Below are 19,777 nucleotides of genomic sequence, written 5' to 3'. Positions count from 1 at the left end.
TTGTTGTAAATCTAAATTAAATCTGAATTACATTAAAAAAAATTCGAAGTATATATATTCTCATTATTCACTTTTATATAAAATCATCATCTAATCCTAATACTTTTAACTTTGAAAAATCATCTAAATTCTCGAAAAACTCTTTATTAATACATCCTATAAATGTGAAAAGTTAAGTTTGAAAACGAGTGCTTCTTTTCAAAATCAAAGACATTATCAATGAGTCAGACTCATTAACATTATTTATAATATCTTAAAATAGATTTAAATAAAAAAAAATAACTCCAATTAAAAACATTATTATTTATTGAAAAACATAGTTTTTTTGGGCTGTGAAACGGAGTGTAAGAATTGGTTTTTGTTGAGTTGGGTGGATGTAAGAGAGAAAATTAGTTTTTAAAAGAATAAAATTGGTGAAATGAGTCGTGAAAGAGGATGACAATGCTATATTAATCAGGCAACACATCAAGTCAAGTCACTTGTGAAACACCCAGCCTTGACCTACAAATCATATGAAGGCCGCCAAAGTTTGGTTGGTATACACATATAAAACCAAAACTTCAATTTATTTTGATATATGTAGCTAAACTAAAAAAAAAAAAAAAAAGAAAAAAATGGTTGGTTAGTTTGTGATCCAACGTTCAAGATGAGCTGCCAACTAACCCACCCCTTCTGTTTCCCACCACTATCTATCTATTCATTCAGTCAGTCCACCAAAGTTTAAAAAACCAAATTCTTTTCTCAACTCTCCACCAACCCCCCTCACCTCACCTATATATTTTTATCTGCTCTTTCTTCATTTTCATTTATATATAAAATATATATATAAAATAAAAGTCCGCTTTTCTCGCAATGGAACTTGTAAGTCTTCTTCTGTATCTATTTTTATATTTATTTATATATTTATTCATTATAAAGTTTTAGCTACAGGTTTTTATCAATAATATATGTATCTTGTTCAGATTCATTTTAATAATATATATATATATATATATATATATATGTGGAAAGTGAATTTTGGTAAATGTGTGTATAGTTTGGGGATTGATTGGGGAATAATTTGTGGTTAGGTAACACCTCAAGTGGAGAAGATGGGGGGAAGTAGTAAAGAGATAACAAGGAATTCGACGTTAATTTGTGCACCGATAATGGCGGATACGGTGGATCAGATGTTGATTCAGATGAATTCTGCCAAAATAAGTGGTGCTGATTTGGTTGAAATCAGATTGGATAGTTTGAAAGGGTTTAGTGCAAGGGAGGATACTCAAACCCTTATTAAACTTAGTCCTTTACCGACGCTTTTTACGTACAGGTGTGATACTTTTTCAACTAACTAATCCTTATCGTTATCGATGTGGCTGTTTCGGTTTTTTGGTATCTTGTTGAATTGTGTGACCTATGAAGTATATGCATGAATATATTAGTAGTAGTTTATACGTAGTATGTTATTTTTGGGATTGCATTTTGGGGAATTATGTACTGATGTGATACTTTTTCATCTAAGGCATCTGTATCGTTATTATGATAGCAATGTGGCTGTTTCGGTTTTTGGTATCTGGAATTGTGTGACATAGCAAGAATATATAAGTATCGTATTAGCAAGTAGTTCATATGTTGTTTGGAATTGCATTTTGGGGAAGATTATATGATTATGGTGTTTGCAGTATGCAAATAATCAGAAAGTAGGGTTTTTTTCGCAAGCCATTTGAAAATGGTGGTTAAGACAACATGATTTTATGCTTTTATAAAAAAACTGCTCTTTAAAAGCAATTTCTGTTCCACAATTCTTCATTGCCTAGTGATTTGCGATTTTCTTTGTAGCTAAGAGCCTAAGACTTGCAATTTGTTGCAGCTAAGACTTACAATATGTTGATAACACTTGTTCCTTATTACATCATGTTGACCTAACAGTTGATTTGGCCCGAAAAGGTTTCTAATTTTGTGTTATATTGTAGACCAACATGGGAAGGTGGTCAGTATGATGGAGATGAACAGAGCCGATTGGCTGCTCTCCGGTTAGCGATGGAGTTAGGAGCTGATCACATTGATGTTGAGCTAAAGGTTCATTTCTGCTTGACAATAACAATTTCATTTGAAGTGAACAGCGTGAATATTCACATGTTTGTACTTGCGTTTTATAAACTTACTAGATTTACTAACAGACATCCAAGCTAATCAAATTAAGTTGTATAATTTAGAACCTGATAAATAATTTAGTTGGAATAAATTAGAGTCACAATGTGGATACTTGCTGCTATAATTGTATCAATGAATCTTACACTAGTTGGTAATAACATAAATTTTTATAATCATATCCACATCTGATTTACTTAAGTGATAGTAGACCTAACCTATATGCCTAACTTCTGCTTGAGGATGAAAAGACAATCAACTAACCAGGGAACTAAATTATTATTAAACTATATAGTCCCACATATTGCTTAATAAATGACCACAGTAAATTAATAAGATTTACATATGATTTTGTTATGCTAAGGTATTGCTTCTGTTATATTTCTTCCCCTTGAACCAATATTGTACATACCAACGCGGTTCCCTAAATAGAAGGAATATCTTTTATTCGTAATTTTTCTTTTAGATGCATTAGTTTTATATTGCTTCATTTTTTATTTGATCATGCCCATGCTTGTGTTTATAGTACTATCTTCAGGATTCTTTTCATTGTGTAATCTTTTTAATCCCAAATTCCAACAAGTGCAAGCACTACGGCCAGTGGCGGATCTAGGAATGGAAATCACGTGTGTCCAAATTTAGTTTGGGCCAAATTTTTTTTTTTCACGTACTCAATAACGGGTCTGGTTTTCACGAAACATCATATATAATAAGTCGAAATCCTTTCACAAAGCGAGTTTTTTCACAAAGTACCTATTAACAATTAAGTGAAATTCTCATAAGATTCTTTAGTTCTACCTTGCCATGACATTAACTCAACTTCTATTACGACCACTATCTTCAGTCCGATGAAATGAAACAAGTTTTTATTGATGTACAATTCTTACTGTAGGAATTGATTCTTGGTAAATCTTGTTTGGTTCCTCCTTCCGATTTCAAGCTTCCTTCCACGACTACTTTAAATCTTGCTAAATTAGTTGTTGGGGTATTCTTATTACACAATATCACTACTCGAAAAAATCTTTTGATAAGTTTAGTGTTTTAAAGATTAGAGATTTTGGATTAGAAATGAAAGAATAGTGACTAAAACTCTAAAAGTTATTGGTATGCTACAAGTGAACCATTAGGATTAGAAAAAGAGTTCATGAATCTTTATAAATTGTTTTAATTTTATAACTAACGGATCTAGGAAGTAGGAACAGAAACTAAGTGTATCTAATTATAATTTACTTAAAATGTTTTAAAAGACTTATTTTAGAATATACCTAGGTTCAAACTCTTGGATAACATGTGTCCTATAATTTTCTATATGCTTGCTAAAAAAAATTCCGATCTAACGTAGGTCCGTGGACCTAGTTGGTATCAACATGGAACCGCCCTTGACAAGGGCTATGATATACCACTACTGGTACCAATGGTTATCTAGTTTCAAACATTATACTTAATCAGATATCTCATGTTAGTTACTTTTATGCAGGCTGTTGATGATTTTAACAATTTAATCCGTGGAGATAAGGCTACAAAATGTAAACTTATAGTTTCTTCCCACAATTATAAAAATACTCCATCAGTAGAAGAGTTGGGCAACCTTGTGGCGAAAATACAATCAACAGGGGCTGACATAGTGAAGTTTGCAACAACCGCTGTAGATATAACTGATGTAGCACGGGTTTTTCAAATAACTGCTAATTCTCAAGTAAGCGGCGTAAGTCATGCAGCAAACATCCTAGCCATATATTTTGTTTGCTCGCTTCTCTTTATTTCAAGTTCCCAACTAGTTTAAATTGTTAGGTACTTGGGTTCTAATGTTGTATTTGCAGCAAATTAGAGTAACTAATATAGATAATGAGTATCGATAACTCGTGAATCCAGAGTATGAGATACGAGCGGGTAGTAGACGTTATTATATAATGAAGTATTCTTAGCCACTTTGTAGTTTTGCGATCCTCCTTACAATCTAAAACCTCTGGATATATATATGGTTGGTTATTGAAGTAAGTTGATCAATCTTCCAGGTTCCAATTATAGCAATGGTGATGGGTGAGAAGGGTTTGATGTCTAGAGTACTCTGCCCAAAATTTGGTGGATATTTGACATTTGGTACCCTTGAACATGGAAAGGTATCTGCACCTGGGCAGCCTACAATTAGGGATCTTTTGGACTTGTTCAACTTTAGGCAGTTGGGGCCTGACACAAAAGTATTTGGTATTATCGGGAAGCCAGTTGGGCATAGCAAATCACCTATGTTATACAATCATGCTTTCAGATCAGTTGGCTTCAATGGTGTTTATGTACATTTGTTAGTGGATAATGTGAAGAATTTTCTGGAGACATACTCATCTATCGATTTTGCTGGTTTCAGGTTGAGTTTAACGTATCTTGTTTCAGACAATATTTCAGTTTCTTCATTAGTTGTCTTTGAATCTTGTGGTCAAAGTATATTAGTAAGTTCAAAATGTATTTACCAAATTTATCGGATGCAGTTGTACCATTCCTCACAAAGAATCGTTACTTCAATGTTGTGATGAGGTTGATCCAGTTGCCAAGGTAAATTCTATTGTTATCTGTATAGAAAGTTTGTGTATTGAAACTGATTCGCATGGTGATAAATGTGAACTATGGCTTTTATATATTGTGTTACTGATTGGTTTTAACAGTCGATAGGAGCAGTTAATTGTGCTATCAGGCGACCAAATGATGGGAAGTTGTACGGCTGTAATACCGACTATGTTGGTGCTATTTCTGCTATCGAGGATGGTCTACGAGGTTTCTTTCTTTACTTCCTATTAAAGATGGCAAGATGGGCGGGTTCTTGGGTCTGGTAACTGGTCAAAATAACTTTGGTAGACTGTCAACCTATTCGACCTGTTTCTTTTCTAGCATTATATCTGTTTAGTTCATTTGTGATAAAAAAACCCATATCAACTCATTTGTAAGTAAATGGTCGAAATTTCTACCTCTATGTTCTATCATGTTGATTTCTTATAACACAACAGTTGAACATTGTGGATAGATACTGCTAATTATTTACAGGTTCAGGCATTCAGAATGGTGCAACTGGGTCACCCTTAGCCGGTAGACTATTTGTAGTAATTGGTGCTGGTGGTGCTGGAAAAGCACTTGCCTATGGAGCAAAAGCGAAGGGTGCAAGAATTGTGATAGCCAATCGGACTTATGGTTAGATTTCACTAGCTTTGGCATTACCATTCTTGATATCTGACTTAATCAGAACTTAAAATCATGCGAGTTTTATATGCATTCTTTTTCTAGTTCAGTTTGTCTAAAATTTAACAATGTGGTTCTCATCTTATTTTGGGGGTGTTTGGATGTGATTTTTACAAGTTATTATCTGATATTGAATGATCAGAATTAGATAATCAACTGTAATATAAAAGGTTTTGGAAGACAATGCTCAGATGAGGTACTTGAAATTGTCATAATAAGACACTTTAAGTAGCTAATAGATAAAATTCACAAAATTGACATTTTGGTGAAAAATATATAGATGGTTTGTGAAATGTAGGTAAAAGTCTCTTTAGGTAGGTTAAAAGTACGGATAAATAGGTCATTTTGAACTTTCCATAGTCCGTAGATAATTAATTTTGTTGCAGCTGGTATGAAACTAATTATAATAATCAGGGGCATGTTCTGTTTATAAAACATTAGAAACAGAAAACTACGTCTTGAAGTCACAGTAACGAGACGTGTTCATTTGGTTGGATCGGTTTATACTGAACCAAATTGGTGAAATCAATTGGTTAGCGGTTTTTCAAGTTGTAACCAAACCATCCAAACTACCTAAACCCAATTACAATTCGGTTGGTTTGATTTTACAAGTGGGTGTGTGTCTTGGTATATATTACTAAAAAGACAAATTCAACTTATCTGACAATATGTTATGTCCAAATAGTGAACACCCCCAAACAATTATTAGATAATCAGTTGCATAAGTCAAATCCAAACATCTCTTAAGATGCATATATATATATATATATAGCTATTGAAAGCTGTTACATTTTTGATATTTCTTAGATCGTGCTAGAGAAATTGCTGAGATAATTGGTGGAGAAGCATTGTCTCTTGCTGATCTAAATACTTACAGCCCAGAAGAGGGCATGATACTTGCAAACACTACTTCAATTGGTATGCAGCCGAAAGTTGACGAGACTCCTGTTTTGAAGGTTTGTCTAATCTACCATTCTTTATATATTTTAATTTTAATGCTTTGCAATTGGAAATTCAATTATGATATGAGGTGAATGTGGGCATGAGATCTGTTTTTTTTTTCTTCTTTCGGCAGGAAGCTTTGAAGTCTTATGCTCTGGTATTTGATGCTGTTTACACACCGAAAATTACCAGATTACTCCGGGAAGCAGGAGAATGTGGAGCTACAATTGTAACAGGGGTGGAGATGTTTATAGGGCAGGCATACGAACAATATGAGAGATTTACAGGCTTGCCTGGTAAGGTTTAAATTGCAAAATTATGATATAAAATGCATGCTACATTACTTGTATGATCTTACCATCCTCCTTTTTTTACAATCTTTTTATATTTTTTCAACTGCAGCACCTAAGGAATTATTTAGGGAGATTATGGAAAGATCTTGATTGTCTTGGGTAATCTTCTAGGTATGTACCTTTTTTAATTGCATCTTTATTTATTTTGAATTCTCTAAGTATGTAGTATGAACCAAAAATTAGGCAAATAGTTAAAGGCCTTATGTACATTCAGATTTTTACAATCATATGCGCAAACAATAAGATTTGTCAGTTAAAAAAGGGTATTTGTTTGGTCCTCACCAAGTCACCAACTTACATAAAACATAAATCATTAATAATATTTGACATGATCAGTATTCGTATGTCAAGTTCTTCATGTCTTCTTTTGTCTCACATTGACCATCTATGTGGGTCAATTTGCTTACGGTTATGAAATTGACAAATTTTTTTGTTCAAGAGTCACATACTTGAAGGGGTTAAAAGTAAAGCCTTTAAAGCTTTCCTATATCTTGGCAATTTTTTAGTAGCTAAAACAGGAGTGGATGAAACGTAGTTTCTGTTTATGCGATAATGAGAAGCTTGGTTTCCAAAGTGTTGACCTGTTTTCAGTCATTTTACCCACCCATTATGTTAAGTAGTTACTAGTAACTATGATTTAAATTAATAATCTGATTATTCTGGATTAGGAAATGAAAATTTTGTATATATCATGGTTGACGTTTGACCCATTTTACTTGTTCTAACTTTGGCATTTTCTTTACTGTACTCATTAGACACATCGAGATCGAATTTAACCCAAATTTGACCCTTTTAGGTAAATGGGTCCACATTGACTTTGAATGAAATGCCCTGTCTTCTGCTGAAGTTTGGGTACTTGTATACAGAATAGAGACACTAACACTGGAGGCTTCAAACCAATATGTGTTGTGCAAAATGATACACATATGAAGCATGCAGGTGGTGATTACAATTCTTGTTATTACATCATTCATTATTGTATCAGTATTTTTGTCTACGAAAATAAGGATTTTTCTTATTGACAAACCATTGTATTCTCAGTTTTCTGATGCTAATATTGAATTTATTTTTATAAATAGTTTTGATATTATTCCGAAAATAGGTGTAGATTGATAGGAACACCCTTAGGGTGTGTTTGGTAGGGTGAAATGAGAGGAGAAACATGGAAATGGAAATGAAATTGTTTCCATTGTTTGGTAGGGTTAAGTGAGGGTGAGAAATATACACACGGAGAAATGGTTTTCTCTAAGAAATCCATCACACACAACTTGATTTCCTCGTAATTTGTGAAGAAATGAATTTCTCCACATTTGTACTACAAAACTAACACGGAGAATTCAAATTCTGTACCTATTTAACATTCTGAACATGGTATAAATTGAAACTCACGAATCACGATGACCAACACATGCTACATAGTATAAGCTCGCCTCCTTTTTGAGTTTCCATGCTAGAACCAAAGATCTGATAGTGTAATCAAGTTTAGAAAAGGAGCACAAATATTTGGTCGGAAAATAGTGGAAACTTACCGGAAATTTTGCATATTTGAGAAAGGAATTTTGTGGCTTTTACAGATTACGAGTGTAAAGAAGAGATTGATTTTATGAAGTTATTGTGTTGATTAGAAGAATAAAAGAAAATATTTGGTGGTTGTTCTTCTCGTCTCTTCGCTTGTAAGTTGACCGAATGTTCTACCAGTTGCCCTTTGTTTATTTTTTACTTAATAAATTTAATAGTTAAGAACTTAATCATTCAGTCAAATTTTATATTTCTTTTTTGACTTAATACTCATAAATAACCGTCAATTACTTATATTTTACTTAATATATACAGACATTTTTAATGCATTTAACCATTTAATACACTCAACACTTAATGACTAAAAAAGAAACAGTTATTTAATGATGATGGTAAGCAGTAGCGATTAGCAAGTAAAGCCGACCACTTGTTATACGAGTACCTTTCTTACTAATTAATTGTTTATGTAAATTTTTTATTTTTATCGATTTTTTAAAAATAATTAAAAAAAAAGTGATTTCTACTCATTTTTCTGTTATTATCAAAGAAATGAATTTATTGAATTTCTTTGTCAATTTTATTGAATTTCCTTTTACCAAATATACCCTTAGAAAATGTTTGGTAAAAAAAATAAGGGTAGAGAAATGAAATGAAATCATTTCTTTTGTTTGGAAGAATTAATAAACACAGAGAAATAGATTTTTCAAAAAATGACTCTTTTTATTTTGATTACCACCAAATAGGTGAAGAAATGTGGAGAAATTGGATTTGTGAAGCAAAATTTCTCCTCGACTTCATTATGGAGAAATTGACGGACTAAACAAAATGAGGGTATAAATACTAAAGCACGTGACATTCACATTTCTTTTAAAAAAATTAAAATAAAAGTCTTTGCAAACCCTATGTTAAGTCAATAACACCTCTTATCCTCTTCTGATTTCTTCTTCCTTATCACCTTGTTACTACTACTAATTTTAGCTTTCTCTGTATCATGTGTATTCAAGAATCAAGAGTTAATTTTTCATCTTAGATCTTAGACATGATTTGAGATTATTTTATTTTTGAACAAACATTATCTGAGAATTAAATTTGGTAGTTGGTTTGTTATTAACCAAACATATTTTGCAAAGCATCAAAAGTTAAAGCGTAATAGCAATTTCTGTAGAATTTCGGTTTTCCCTAGGGTAAAAAAAAATCGCCAATATTAGAGAGAAAAAACACACACTAAACCATCTATTATTATTATTATCTTCTTCATTATCATTATTACAGTATATTTTTATCATTTCAATTCTCATTGTTTGTTTTGTATCTACTGTATTTGGTTTACTCATCTTTTTGTTTCTAATTAATATTCTGTACGTTTTCACTTCATTCAGGTTGCAGTCTATGATCTGGTCCTTGATGCTGCTGCTGCTGCCATCTGCGACCAGTTGACTCCTAAACAAATTCTCAAGACCTTCAAAGCGATCCCTAATTTTTATCTTTTGAACCACCGCAGTCCCAGTTTGGGCTTTTGCTATAAATCGTACTCGATCATTATGTCGACAAGTAAATAAGGTTCCACTTTGTTTCATTATAATAGCTCTTAGGTATGTTATCTTTTTCTGTCAATGAAGGGTATCCTACCTTATAACTAGTACAAGCTTTATTATTGTGTCCCAGTCTTTGTCGTTATCTTAAACCCATTACTCCGTATTTTTATCTTCTTCTCACTTTGGTAAGTTCAACTTTGTTTCATTGTGTCCTGCATTGTTGAAACTTCGGTTAGGCTTTGGCCTGACAAATAGGAAGAAATAGAGTGTTAAATGTAAGGTAAAACAAATTTCTTGTTACAAGTTGCAACATGCATGTTCCTCTTCTAACTAACTAACAAGATTATAACATAACCCATATTGACCCATGTGACCATACATAAGGAAATGGGCTGAATTTGCAGTCTTGAATATGTTTGCTAACTGTTCATAACCTTGGTGCCTGACCAGAACCCACCCAATCCGTGAGGCATTGTTGGCCTTTAGGTCGGTTAAGATCCACCGCTTTTTTAGTTATGTAACAAGCTCTACTAGTACAACTTCAAAGGAATACGAACCAAACCTTCTTGGTGATCAGCTACTCTGTGCATACTCAGGATTAGATCCAATCAACATAACAATGCTCGGCACAACTCAACAACTTCAACTTTTGAGCAGAGTTGTTGATCTTTTTTTATAACTTTCTAGTTGTGTTATTTAACTGCAACTTTCTGGCCATCCGGAAGTACCCCTCTATGTACTGACCCACATCCTCCTTCAACCAAGAAATCTGCTTGCAAGAATCCTACAGTAGCGAGCTCCAGCTTAGCGTTAGTGAACCACCTTGGTGACATATCGACAACAAGCAGGGGCGGTACCAAAGGGGGGCAAGGGGGTCCAATGCCCCCCTCCAAATTTAAATTTTGTCATGTATTTTTCATAGTTTTTTAACATTTTGTCCCCTTTTAGATTTATTTTTCATAAGTTTTTTAAGTTTGTCCCCTTTGGAATTTTTTCCTGGTACCGCCTCTGACGACAAGAAAGATGTATCATATTGTGTACTTCGAGATAAAGGCGTCGTTTCTCTAACATTACCATATATACGTCGGGGCTACTTGTTGGAGTAACAACCAGTCTTGGAATGGAATCAAGAGATGAGTTCTTTGTTTGTTTTCAGACGATTGATTTGTAGACGAAAATGGACAGTGTCAGCTTTATTTAGTTCTCTTCGCTGATCCAACTAAATTCAGACAAACAAATTTTGGCTGTGATATCTTCTTTCATGATCACAAATTCACAATGTCGCGTTGCGAAGTCTTCCAACAAATATATAACTAAAAGCAAATAAACGAAAACAAGAATATAAAACAAACAGGCATAAACATGTAAACAAAAAATAATATTAAAAAAAAATAAAACTCCGAACATAGTCCGGATATGACATAATGTAATAGGAGAATCATAGGATAATGATAAATATGCCTAATAATGTGCCTAAAAGTATGCCTAATACATTTAAATTTTGACACATGGATTCCACATATTCTCTTTCATGATCTTTACTATTGAATTTGCCATGTGTCAATTCCTCCTCATTAGGCATACTTTTAGGCCCATATTTTAGGTACATTAATCATTTTCCATTAAATAAACTTGTTATGAAAAAATAATTGGAAGCTTTTTAAGGCAAAAAAGATGTCCATAAAAATCGTCACGAGAATGTTTAATTAAAGCTTGTTTTACTTATATATTTTTAGAATTTTTATTTTTATAAGATTATTTTATTTTATTAAAATATATGTGTTTAAATATATATGAATCGTAGTCGTTGTACTGATTGGAATTCTTTTGAAATATGTGACATCACATCACATGCCCATCCACACTTTTTGAACCGCACATATGCCCCTCGGATCGTAAACGAAGTTCACTTTTTTTTCTTTGAACGACAAATTAAGCATTATTACTATTAATCGTAGCTAGAAGCTAACAAAATTACAATATATTTTGATGAGAAGAAAGAAAGGAAATTCAAGTTATAAATTGAAACTACACCGCCATGTGGACCGGTAAAGCTAATTGATTTTCGAGCATATTGAACTAGCTAGCCCACAAATGGAAAGCTATTTTGTGTGAGACAATTCAGTCATTTCACGCTTTCCAAATCAACCAACAAGCTTCATGCCAAGGTGATTAATTAAGTTTATTACTTTAGCTTTAATTCTGACTGCAGGATGTTGTTATTAAAGTTAACTGATTATTTAAAACTCATAATGTACGTAGTTGAACTTAGTCAGACCTTATGATTAGTGTGTCTTTGTTAGAGATACGATAAATATAATGACTTTGTCTTTTATTTTCATACTAAACTATGTTTCGAATGAATACCTTGAGATCACATTTCATACATATATAGTCGTAGGCTCGTATAGTATATGGGAAAAGTGAATATAAGGTTGTACGACACCTAAGTTTAGGTGTGGAACCCTCACATACTAATTCTTTAATATTTGTTGAATTTTAATTATATCACATGGCCCTCATAATTTTTATGGATTAAAAAAACAATATGTGAGTGTTTTACACCTAAGCTTAAGTATCTAAGAGGGTGCCCAATGGGCTCGTTTCGGAGCTTGTCCGCCTGCCTCAGATGAGTCCACACCATTATTGGGTGGGACTCATCCCTGGCTCGTTCGCTCTAGTCGTCCTTTGGTTTCGTTCCTCCAGGGACGAGTTACTTCACGTTTCTTTTCTTTTTTTCATTTTTCTTTCCTATATATATATATATATATATATATATATATGTTTATAAATACATATGTGTGTGTGGCATCTGTAAAAAGAGAAAAAACAACCATCACAGGAGCCATTTTTTCCGGCGGCCGGTAATGCTCGAAGAGGAAGAAGAAGAAGGGTAGCCAGGTAGGTGCGTTTTTTTTTTTTTTTCAACTTTCGTCTTTTTTTTTCTTTTTTTAATTTTTCAGTTTCTACCTTAAACTTTTATGTTTATTTAAAAATAACCCTAAAAATAACCTTCTTTTTATTCTCTAAATAAATATACTTTGTATTATTATTATTATTATTATAGATGGTTAAAAGTGTAAAGTTTGGGGGTAGAATTAAATAATTGATGGATACAAGACTAGTACTTAAGGGATGAGTGTATTATGTGCATTTTGGGGGGATTAGTCCTTGAAGTGCTTTTTGCTGATATGACGCTGACAGAGATTAGTCCTTGAGAGATAAGTCATGACCATTGGGTAGCCTCTAACAGCCTTATATTTCCATCCACATACTATATAATGGTTTCACCATATTTTTAGAACGTTCAAAGCAAGATAAAACATTAGGAAAGTTAGAACAAACTATTAGCTAGAATCGCAACATGCACCTTAACTAACTAGATAAATACCTGGTCGGTGACCGAGTTACCAAGTAAACTTAAAAGCTTTTTACTCAAAATTAAGTTTAATATGAAATTGAGAATAATGTTATGATAAAGTCTTAAATCTTGTATACTTTTTGATATAACATACATAGAGTGCGTTTGCTATATATTAAGTTTGTCTTGTGAGGATCCACATGGGTTCGAGTCTCACTTTTCACATTTGTGAGGGTGGATTAATAGGGTTTTTCGAGAGTCTTGGTTTCCAGGCATACGTGTATTTAAGAGTAGGGGTAGAATAGAATGCCGTTCTAAAAAAAAAGTTTGTCAATGCTCGCCCGAAATTCGACTTGAAACTGACACGGAAAACTGGGTTAGGGTTGGAAAATCTCGACCCGGTAACCCGCCAACTGATTGTTTTTGGTCTGGATCGGGTTGACCTTTTGGGTTAATAGCTTAACCCGTCAACCTAAAAATATTTAAATATATATAAAACTTTTTATTAGGTCGACTCACCAACTCATTTCATCCGACAACTCACAAACCTATTTGACTTGAAATCAACAATGCTAATTGCCAACCCATATGACTTGAGATTAACTCACCAAGACGCGTCAACCTACAAACCCATATGACATGTAATCAATCCAACAACCAATTTAACTAACCTATCCGATTTTATTTTATTATTTTTTTTGGGGGGGGGGGGGGGGGGGGGTGGTGGTTGGATTTCGCTTGACAGGTTGGCACACTTTGTTTGAGATTTCCAAGTTGATTTTTTTTGGATGTTCTAAAGATAATTATATGTTTATATAAAGTTATTTACCCGTATAGGTTTTGTTTGAGATTTCCATGTCGATTTTTTTTTTGGCCGTTCTTAGAAAAACTTATATGTACTTTAGTAAATCTGGTTTGCCCTAATGGGCTACAAAGACATTCGGGAAATTGATTATGCCATGAATGTTATCGTACACACATTTGCTTCTACTTTTAGCCAAACAATGTCGAAAATCAACCCACAAATTAGTTAGTGGCTATTTGTTTCAAGTTAAATTTCATGTATCTATGTTTTTATTTCAAGCTACATCATTATTTATTTTAAATAAACTTTATCTACAAATGCCCGGTAAATGTCGAGATATGCATTTTGTTTATATATAAATTCAATTGATAAAATGCACATTGATTTCATTAAAACTCTGTAACTGAACAAACTATGGATGGTGATAATTAAATTAAGAATTTGAAATATGGATTATATTAGACAAAGCTTCGGTTGGTACTTCAATTCAAACTTCAAGTCAACAGTTTATATAATTAGCTATAACTTAAATAATAAGAAGTAATCATAATTAAGAGACTGCATTAAATATATAAAAGAGTTCCCATTTATAAAATATTTAAAGTTGACTATTAATTTGAAGGGTTAAGATTTATTTAACAATTAATTTGAATGGTCAAAGATGAAAAGATAAACATATTATTTTTTCTATGCTATAGCAACAATATATATATATATAATTAAGACATGAACTATAGAAACGGACCCATAACTTATATTTCTTTTAGGAAAGTTACAAAAGCATGACCACAAGCTACTCAACCGTTGATTTAAGGATGAGATCCTATTGGTTAGTTATTCGGCGGCACACTCTCCTTATCCACTATTCCCTACACCATATTACTTGCCACCATTATGGGCAATCCATGCATCATATTTTATACTTGTATATTTTATTACTATATATACACACACACATAAATAAAGCCCATTGAGACTTGTGTCCTATATATGATCATATATCTAAACATATCTATTTTCTTTCCAGATCAGGAAAGTGTTTTTGTGCCCTCTCTAGCTCAATATTCCCATCTCCCCTTTCAGCCTCCATGGAAGGCACCAATGAAGAACGTTTGGATTTTGGGAAGATGGGTTACGGGTATTATTATTTTTTATACGAGTATATAGGAATATTAATTTATTTCTCTATATTATTTCTAACTTATTTGTTTGATGATGTGCTATATCCTATATATTCTAGCTATATATGTATATTCTCTATATTTTACTTGTTTTGGTGATGTGCTATGTATGCATATGTATATGTGTTTATATGTAAGATCTAGATCGACAAGAGATCCATAATGGATTAGTGATAATACCATCTTTACCAACGAACCAATAACTCAATTGTAGAAAGTATGTCACACAAGTCTCTCGGTGGATGCAAGAATCAGGTTCGAGTCTTGCCGAGGGACAAAGTTTTATCTTAATTGAATGTTGTGCCTTTACACAGCTTAATTGGGAAATTTTTTTCCTATAAGGTATTGAGCATGAGGGACTCTCTGGCGGACCCGGTTAAAACACTAGATCCCTGTTGCGAGCAAATGATCTAAACTTTTATAATATCGTCAGGTTTATGTTTTGAGTTGGTTATGGAATATTTGAATAGATCGAAGTTATAGTTTGTACTTTGAACAACTCTTTTTACATATATTTGGGCTGTTGGATTGGATCCTTTGAAGTTGGCATCTCGATCTCAATTCAGTTTCTCTAAGTTAGTAAGCGATCGAGCAAAATAACGGGTCCTTATTTTTATTTGTTGGTGGACCCATAGATATTTTCGAAGAGTTTTAATCGGTTCTAACTTTACCAACTTTAGTCATTTCAACTTTAAAGAATTCCAATTCAGGCTGTATTATATATTAGTAATAAAAATAATTTGCACTAGACAACTAGTTCTACAAAGTTATAACTTTGATCATGATTATGCATTATATGCATGTACAATCAACTCATCAAGATCGACTAATAAGCTACATATATATGTGAGAAATAATATGATTTAGAATACTTATGAAGTTGATTAACACACTTCTCACAAATACTTAATTAATTAGCTTCTTAACAAGATCTAAGCCGATCTATGGACATTGTATGGAAAAATGATGTATGTCCTAAGCATGTGCTTAATGGACGCGATGATGGATGATCTTGACTTTAGTAAGTTCATGGATTAATGCCAAAGTGTTTATTAGTCGTAGTTTTGGTATAAGTACTATCATTATTCATATGTCGCGATTCTGTGTGACTGTTTCTGATGTTTTTTGGTGGATACGTATCAGATGCAAGCACTATAGAAGAAGATGTATGATTCGAGCTCCTTGCTGCAACGAGATCTATGATTGTAGACATTGTCACAATGATGCCACGGTAAAACTACTTTCTTTTTCCCATGTGATTTAGTTTCTTGTTGCAAATTTTTTTCGGTCTGTATGTATTTGTTTTTTGATCTTTTCTGTTTACGTGTTCAGAATTTGTTGAAAAACTGGTACGATCACCATGAACTTGTACGATTTGATGTGGAGCAGGTATGTTTCCAACCCGCAATTATTTCATCAGTTTTCCAGTTGTGTAGATGTTAAACCGAATAATTAACTGAAAACTTAATGCTTGTTGCAGGTGATTTGTTCAGTTTGTGACACAGAGCAGCCGGTATATACACATATATACTTCCATTGAATCGATCTAAAATGATTGCTTGTTTAAATGCCCTGAATAATCTTCTTTATAATCTAGGTTGCGCGTACCTGCACAAACTGTGGGGTCAATATGGGGGAATACTTTTGTGAAATCTGCAAGTTCTACGACGATGATGTATAAAGCCAGGAAAATATATATCTTGTATATTTTACGCGTATGGTTTGGTTTCACTGACTTTGATTGTCGTAATGCAGATCAGCAAGGGTCTGTTCCATTGTGACGATTGTGGTATCTGCAGGTTAGTGGACTTAAAGCAAGATTGTATTTATTTCTTCTTCGTTCTTTAGATTGTTCAACGCGTCATATCATTTACAACATCTTTTTATGTTCAGAGTTGGGGGCCTTGAGAACTTCTTCCACTGCAAAAAATGTGGTATGCATAGACAGATGATTATCATACTTTTTTTGGAAGTACTGGTAAAATGTCTTCTACTAAAATGAGTTGGCCCAGTTGTTCCAAAACAATTTTTATCCAGAATCTTTTAATAAGATTATTTAGGAGGTTTTATGTACAAAAAATACACTTTGGGAGACTTAGGACCCATTTGACCCATCTTTCTTATCCAATGCGTAAGTTATCTGTTTGACCCGTTAGGCATTAGAAATTACATGAGTCTGACCTGTTTATAAGTTAAAAATTTAAAAAGCCAATTCTTTTCTAGCCAATATTTTAACTTCAAATTTAGTTGATTGGCCCGTTTCTCAACTTTGAATTCACAGGATCTTGCTATTCTATCGGATTACGTGATAACCATTCATGTGTTGAAAATTCAATGAGGCATCATTGCCCCATATGTTATGAGGTTTGTCTCTTTTCTCTATGGCTTTAATGCTCTTTGCCTTTTGTGAATATCCGGAAACTTCATTGCTACTGGTTTGTTCACAGTATCTATTTGACTCGATGAAAGACACCGCTGTCATGAAATGTGGGCACACGATGCACCGTGAATGTTACAATGAGATGATAAAGCGAGATAAGTAAGTATTCATATGACTAATGTCATAAACGACGTTGTTGATATTCGATTCTTTGCATGTCCTGTTAACTTGTACCGTATTTTAAACAGATTCAGCTGTCCCATATGCACTAAATCAGTGATGGATATGTCAGCAGCGTGGAAGCTGATAGATGAAGAGGTGGTCTATCAAATTGACACTTTTTTCCATGTTATGAATCTTGTTCATTTTGGTTATTTGATTAATTTTGATCCGTACTTATTATATTGCAGATTGAAGCTACTATGATGCCATATGATTACAGACACAAGAAGGTATAAATCAGTGATATTTATAAAAGTTTTTGCAGTCTTTCATTTCTTTAAGTTCGTTTGGTTAGAAATACATTCAACGACGTCTTCAGTATGTTTGACCCATTTTCCTTTCATCACAACCCAGATAAACCCATTTTTAATTATATGGTTTGAAACTACCACCTTTACTAATAATTACTGTATTTTGCAGGTCTGGATACTTTGTAACGACTGCAATGACACTACGGAAGTTTTCTTCCACATATTAGGACATAAATGCCGCCATTGCAGATCTTATAACACCCGAACCATTTCTCCTCCGGCTCTACCCCAAGAATGACCAAACTGTTGGTTGTCATTTCGTATATCTTCTGCCGGGTTTGATTCGTATATCTAATATATTACTGTTATATGTGTGAAATTTGAACATTATATTATCATTTTGACGTTGGACACGGGTTTTTGGAGTGCCTTTAGAACATTATTTTCTGCCATTTCTTCCTAACACTAGTGTGGATTGAAGTCATCGTTACTAAATCATCACTTGGTTTCGTTGTAAACTATTACTATTGTAGAACAATTTTATGTCTTCTGTGTTGTCTTTATATCTTGGTTTTTACAACTATGTCAGTATTACCAATGCATAAATCCTTAAGCCTATATATTAGAATAATATATACAAATATTCGCGCACTGTTATCACACATTTGTCCCTAACGAGACATAAGCCACAACTAAGAGCTTCATGTCACTGTAACAACCGCCAGACCAACAACCTACCTATTGGTTCCTCGAGCCTATAGTTTTGCATTGCTGTAGAATTAAATTTGATAATAATAGACCACATGCCTCAAAGTTAATCTTTATGTGACCTATTCGGAGCTTATGGGTTCTACATTTGTGCAACATTGATAAACAAATCGAGCCGAACTTAGATGGTATAGTGCATGCCTGGCCCTTGAACGCGTCAAACGCATAACATTCAGAACTAAAATGTTTACCTAAGCTGGAAACATTTCAAATGGCTAAAAATTTCACCAAGTGAATTGTAATTGGACTTACTCAAAGACGGATGCTATGGAATAATAGAGTTAACCCACCAACTTCTAAACTGAGTCTAACAGATCAATTCAAGTATAAATGACAAGTTCAACTATTCTAAAGTGCATATTAGAGTTCTTTTTATAGAGGAAGCAAAACGGACAGATTGGATAATGAGTAGAAATAAGTTATTACGGGTTAGGCTGACCATAAAGAATTTTGTGGTCATTTCATTTTTTTCTCGATAAAAAGCTGACCATAAAGAATTTTGTGGTCATTTCAATTTTGTGGTCATTTCATTTGTGCACTCATGATACACTTCGCTCGACGTTAACCTGCTTGGTCTTTTTGTAACCTGTTCGAATCATTCGACTTTTTCTGTCGGGTATTTCATTAGTATGACGTGTTCAACTCATTTCTTCTAAGCAGTTTATTTGGGCCCATCTATTCTCTATTTACCCGTTTTGACCTATTAAAGATAAGACACAACCCAAATCAGTCCGACATGGCTCAAAAATGCCACATCTATATATGAACGACCTGACCCAACCCACTTGACCCTTGCTAATAAATAATAACTGGTTCGGTTTTGACCAGTTTTGGCCCATTACACAACCCTTTATCCTTCTTTATTCTCCTGAGTCCTGTCTGACATCATATCTGGATGGTGTTTATATTCTCTCTCTGATCTGCAATATTTTGATAATTTACCATGAATATATCATTTTCGTCAGCTGGGATCCACCCCAAATGGGTCTGAAAGACGCCATAGCCATAGTGCCATACTAATAAAAGATTCATGATACTAATTTGGATACATATGAACATGACAAAACCTTCCTAATAGACAGACGCACATGTGTAGTTCTCCC

General features: G+C 33.4%; 2 protein-coding genes across 8 annotated transcripts; both read left to right on the top strand.

Annotated features, from left to right (window-relative positions):
• The first annotated feature begins 748 nt into the window (after positions 1-748).
• LOC122599069 (bifunctional 3-dehydroquinate dehydratase/shikimate dehydrogenase, chloroplastic) lies at positions 749-9,810 on the top strand. Of its 5 annotated transcripts, XR_006323858.1 has the most exons (15): positions 749-861; positions 1,071-1,312; positions 1,956-2,061; positions 3,611-3,838; positions 4,149-4,495; positions 4,617-4,680; positions 4,791-4,899; positions 5,167-5,310; positions 6,166-6,314; positions 6,434-6,596; positions 6,703-6,764; positions 7,450-7,592; positions 8,228-8,326; positions 8,915-9,002; positions 9,551-9,810. XR_006323858.1 is itself a non-coding variant. In XM_043771519.1 (12 exons), the coding sequence occupies exons 1-11, from the start codon at positions 853-855 to the stop codon at positions 6,741-6,743; spliced, it is 1,602 nt and encodes a 533-aa protein (XP_043627454.1). In that variant the 5' UTR covers positions 749-852; the 3' UTR covers positions 6,744-6,764; positions 7,450-7,729. The 5 variants fall into 5 exon arrangements, 2 of the variants coding, with proteins under 2 accessions (XP_043627454.1, XP_043627455.1); XR_006323857.1 differs by lacking the exon at positions 8,915-9,002; XR_006323859.1 differs by lacking the exons at positions 8,228-8,326; positions 8,915-9,002.
• A 5,001-nt stretch (positions 9,811-14,811) lies between these two features.
• On the top strand, positions 14,812-18,469 carry LOC122599073 (E3 ubiquitin-protein ligase MIEL1-like). 3 transcript variants are annotated; one of them, XM_043771526.1, is made up of 13 exons: positions 15,198-15,308; positions 15,396-15,486; positions 16,197-16,284; positions 16,386-16,442; positions 16,534-16,566; positions 16,651-16,728; positions 16,809-16,852; positions 16,947-16,987; positions 17,335-17,417; positions 17,501-17,592; positions 17,682-17,751; positions 17,844-17,885; positions 18,076-18,469. In XM_043771526.1, exons 3-13 carry the CDS (start codon positions 16,222-16,224, stop codon positions 18,202-18,204), a joined length of 732 nt encoding a protein of 243 aa, XP_043627461.1. In that variant the 5' UTR covers positions 15,198-15,308; positions 15,396-15,486; positions 16,197-16,221; the 3' UTR covers positions 18,205-18,469. The 3 variants fall into 3 exon arrangements, with proteins under 3 accessions (XP_043627460.1, XP_043627461.1, XP_043627462.1); XM_043771525.1 differs by lacking the exons at positions 15,198-15,308; positions 15,396-15,486 and adding an exon at positions 14,812-15,010; XM_043771527.1 differs by lacking the exons at positions 15,198-15,308; positions 15,396-15,486 and adding an exon at positions 15,981-16,074.
• Positions 18,470-19,777: the final 1,308 nt, after the last annotated feature.

Source organism: Erigeron canadensis, chromosome 5 (genome assembly GCF_010389155.1).
Source record: "Erigeron canadensis isolate Cc75 chromosome 5, C_canadensis_v1, whole genome shotgun sequence".
Lineage (NCBI taxonomy): Eukaryota > Viridiplantae > Streptophyta > Magnoliopsida > Asterales > Asteraceae > Erigeron > Erigeron canadensis.
Note: the sequence above shows the minus strand (reverse complement) of the source record. Positions and strands in the feature narration are given on the sequence as shown.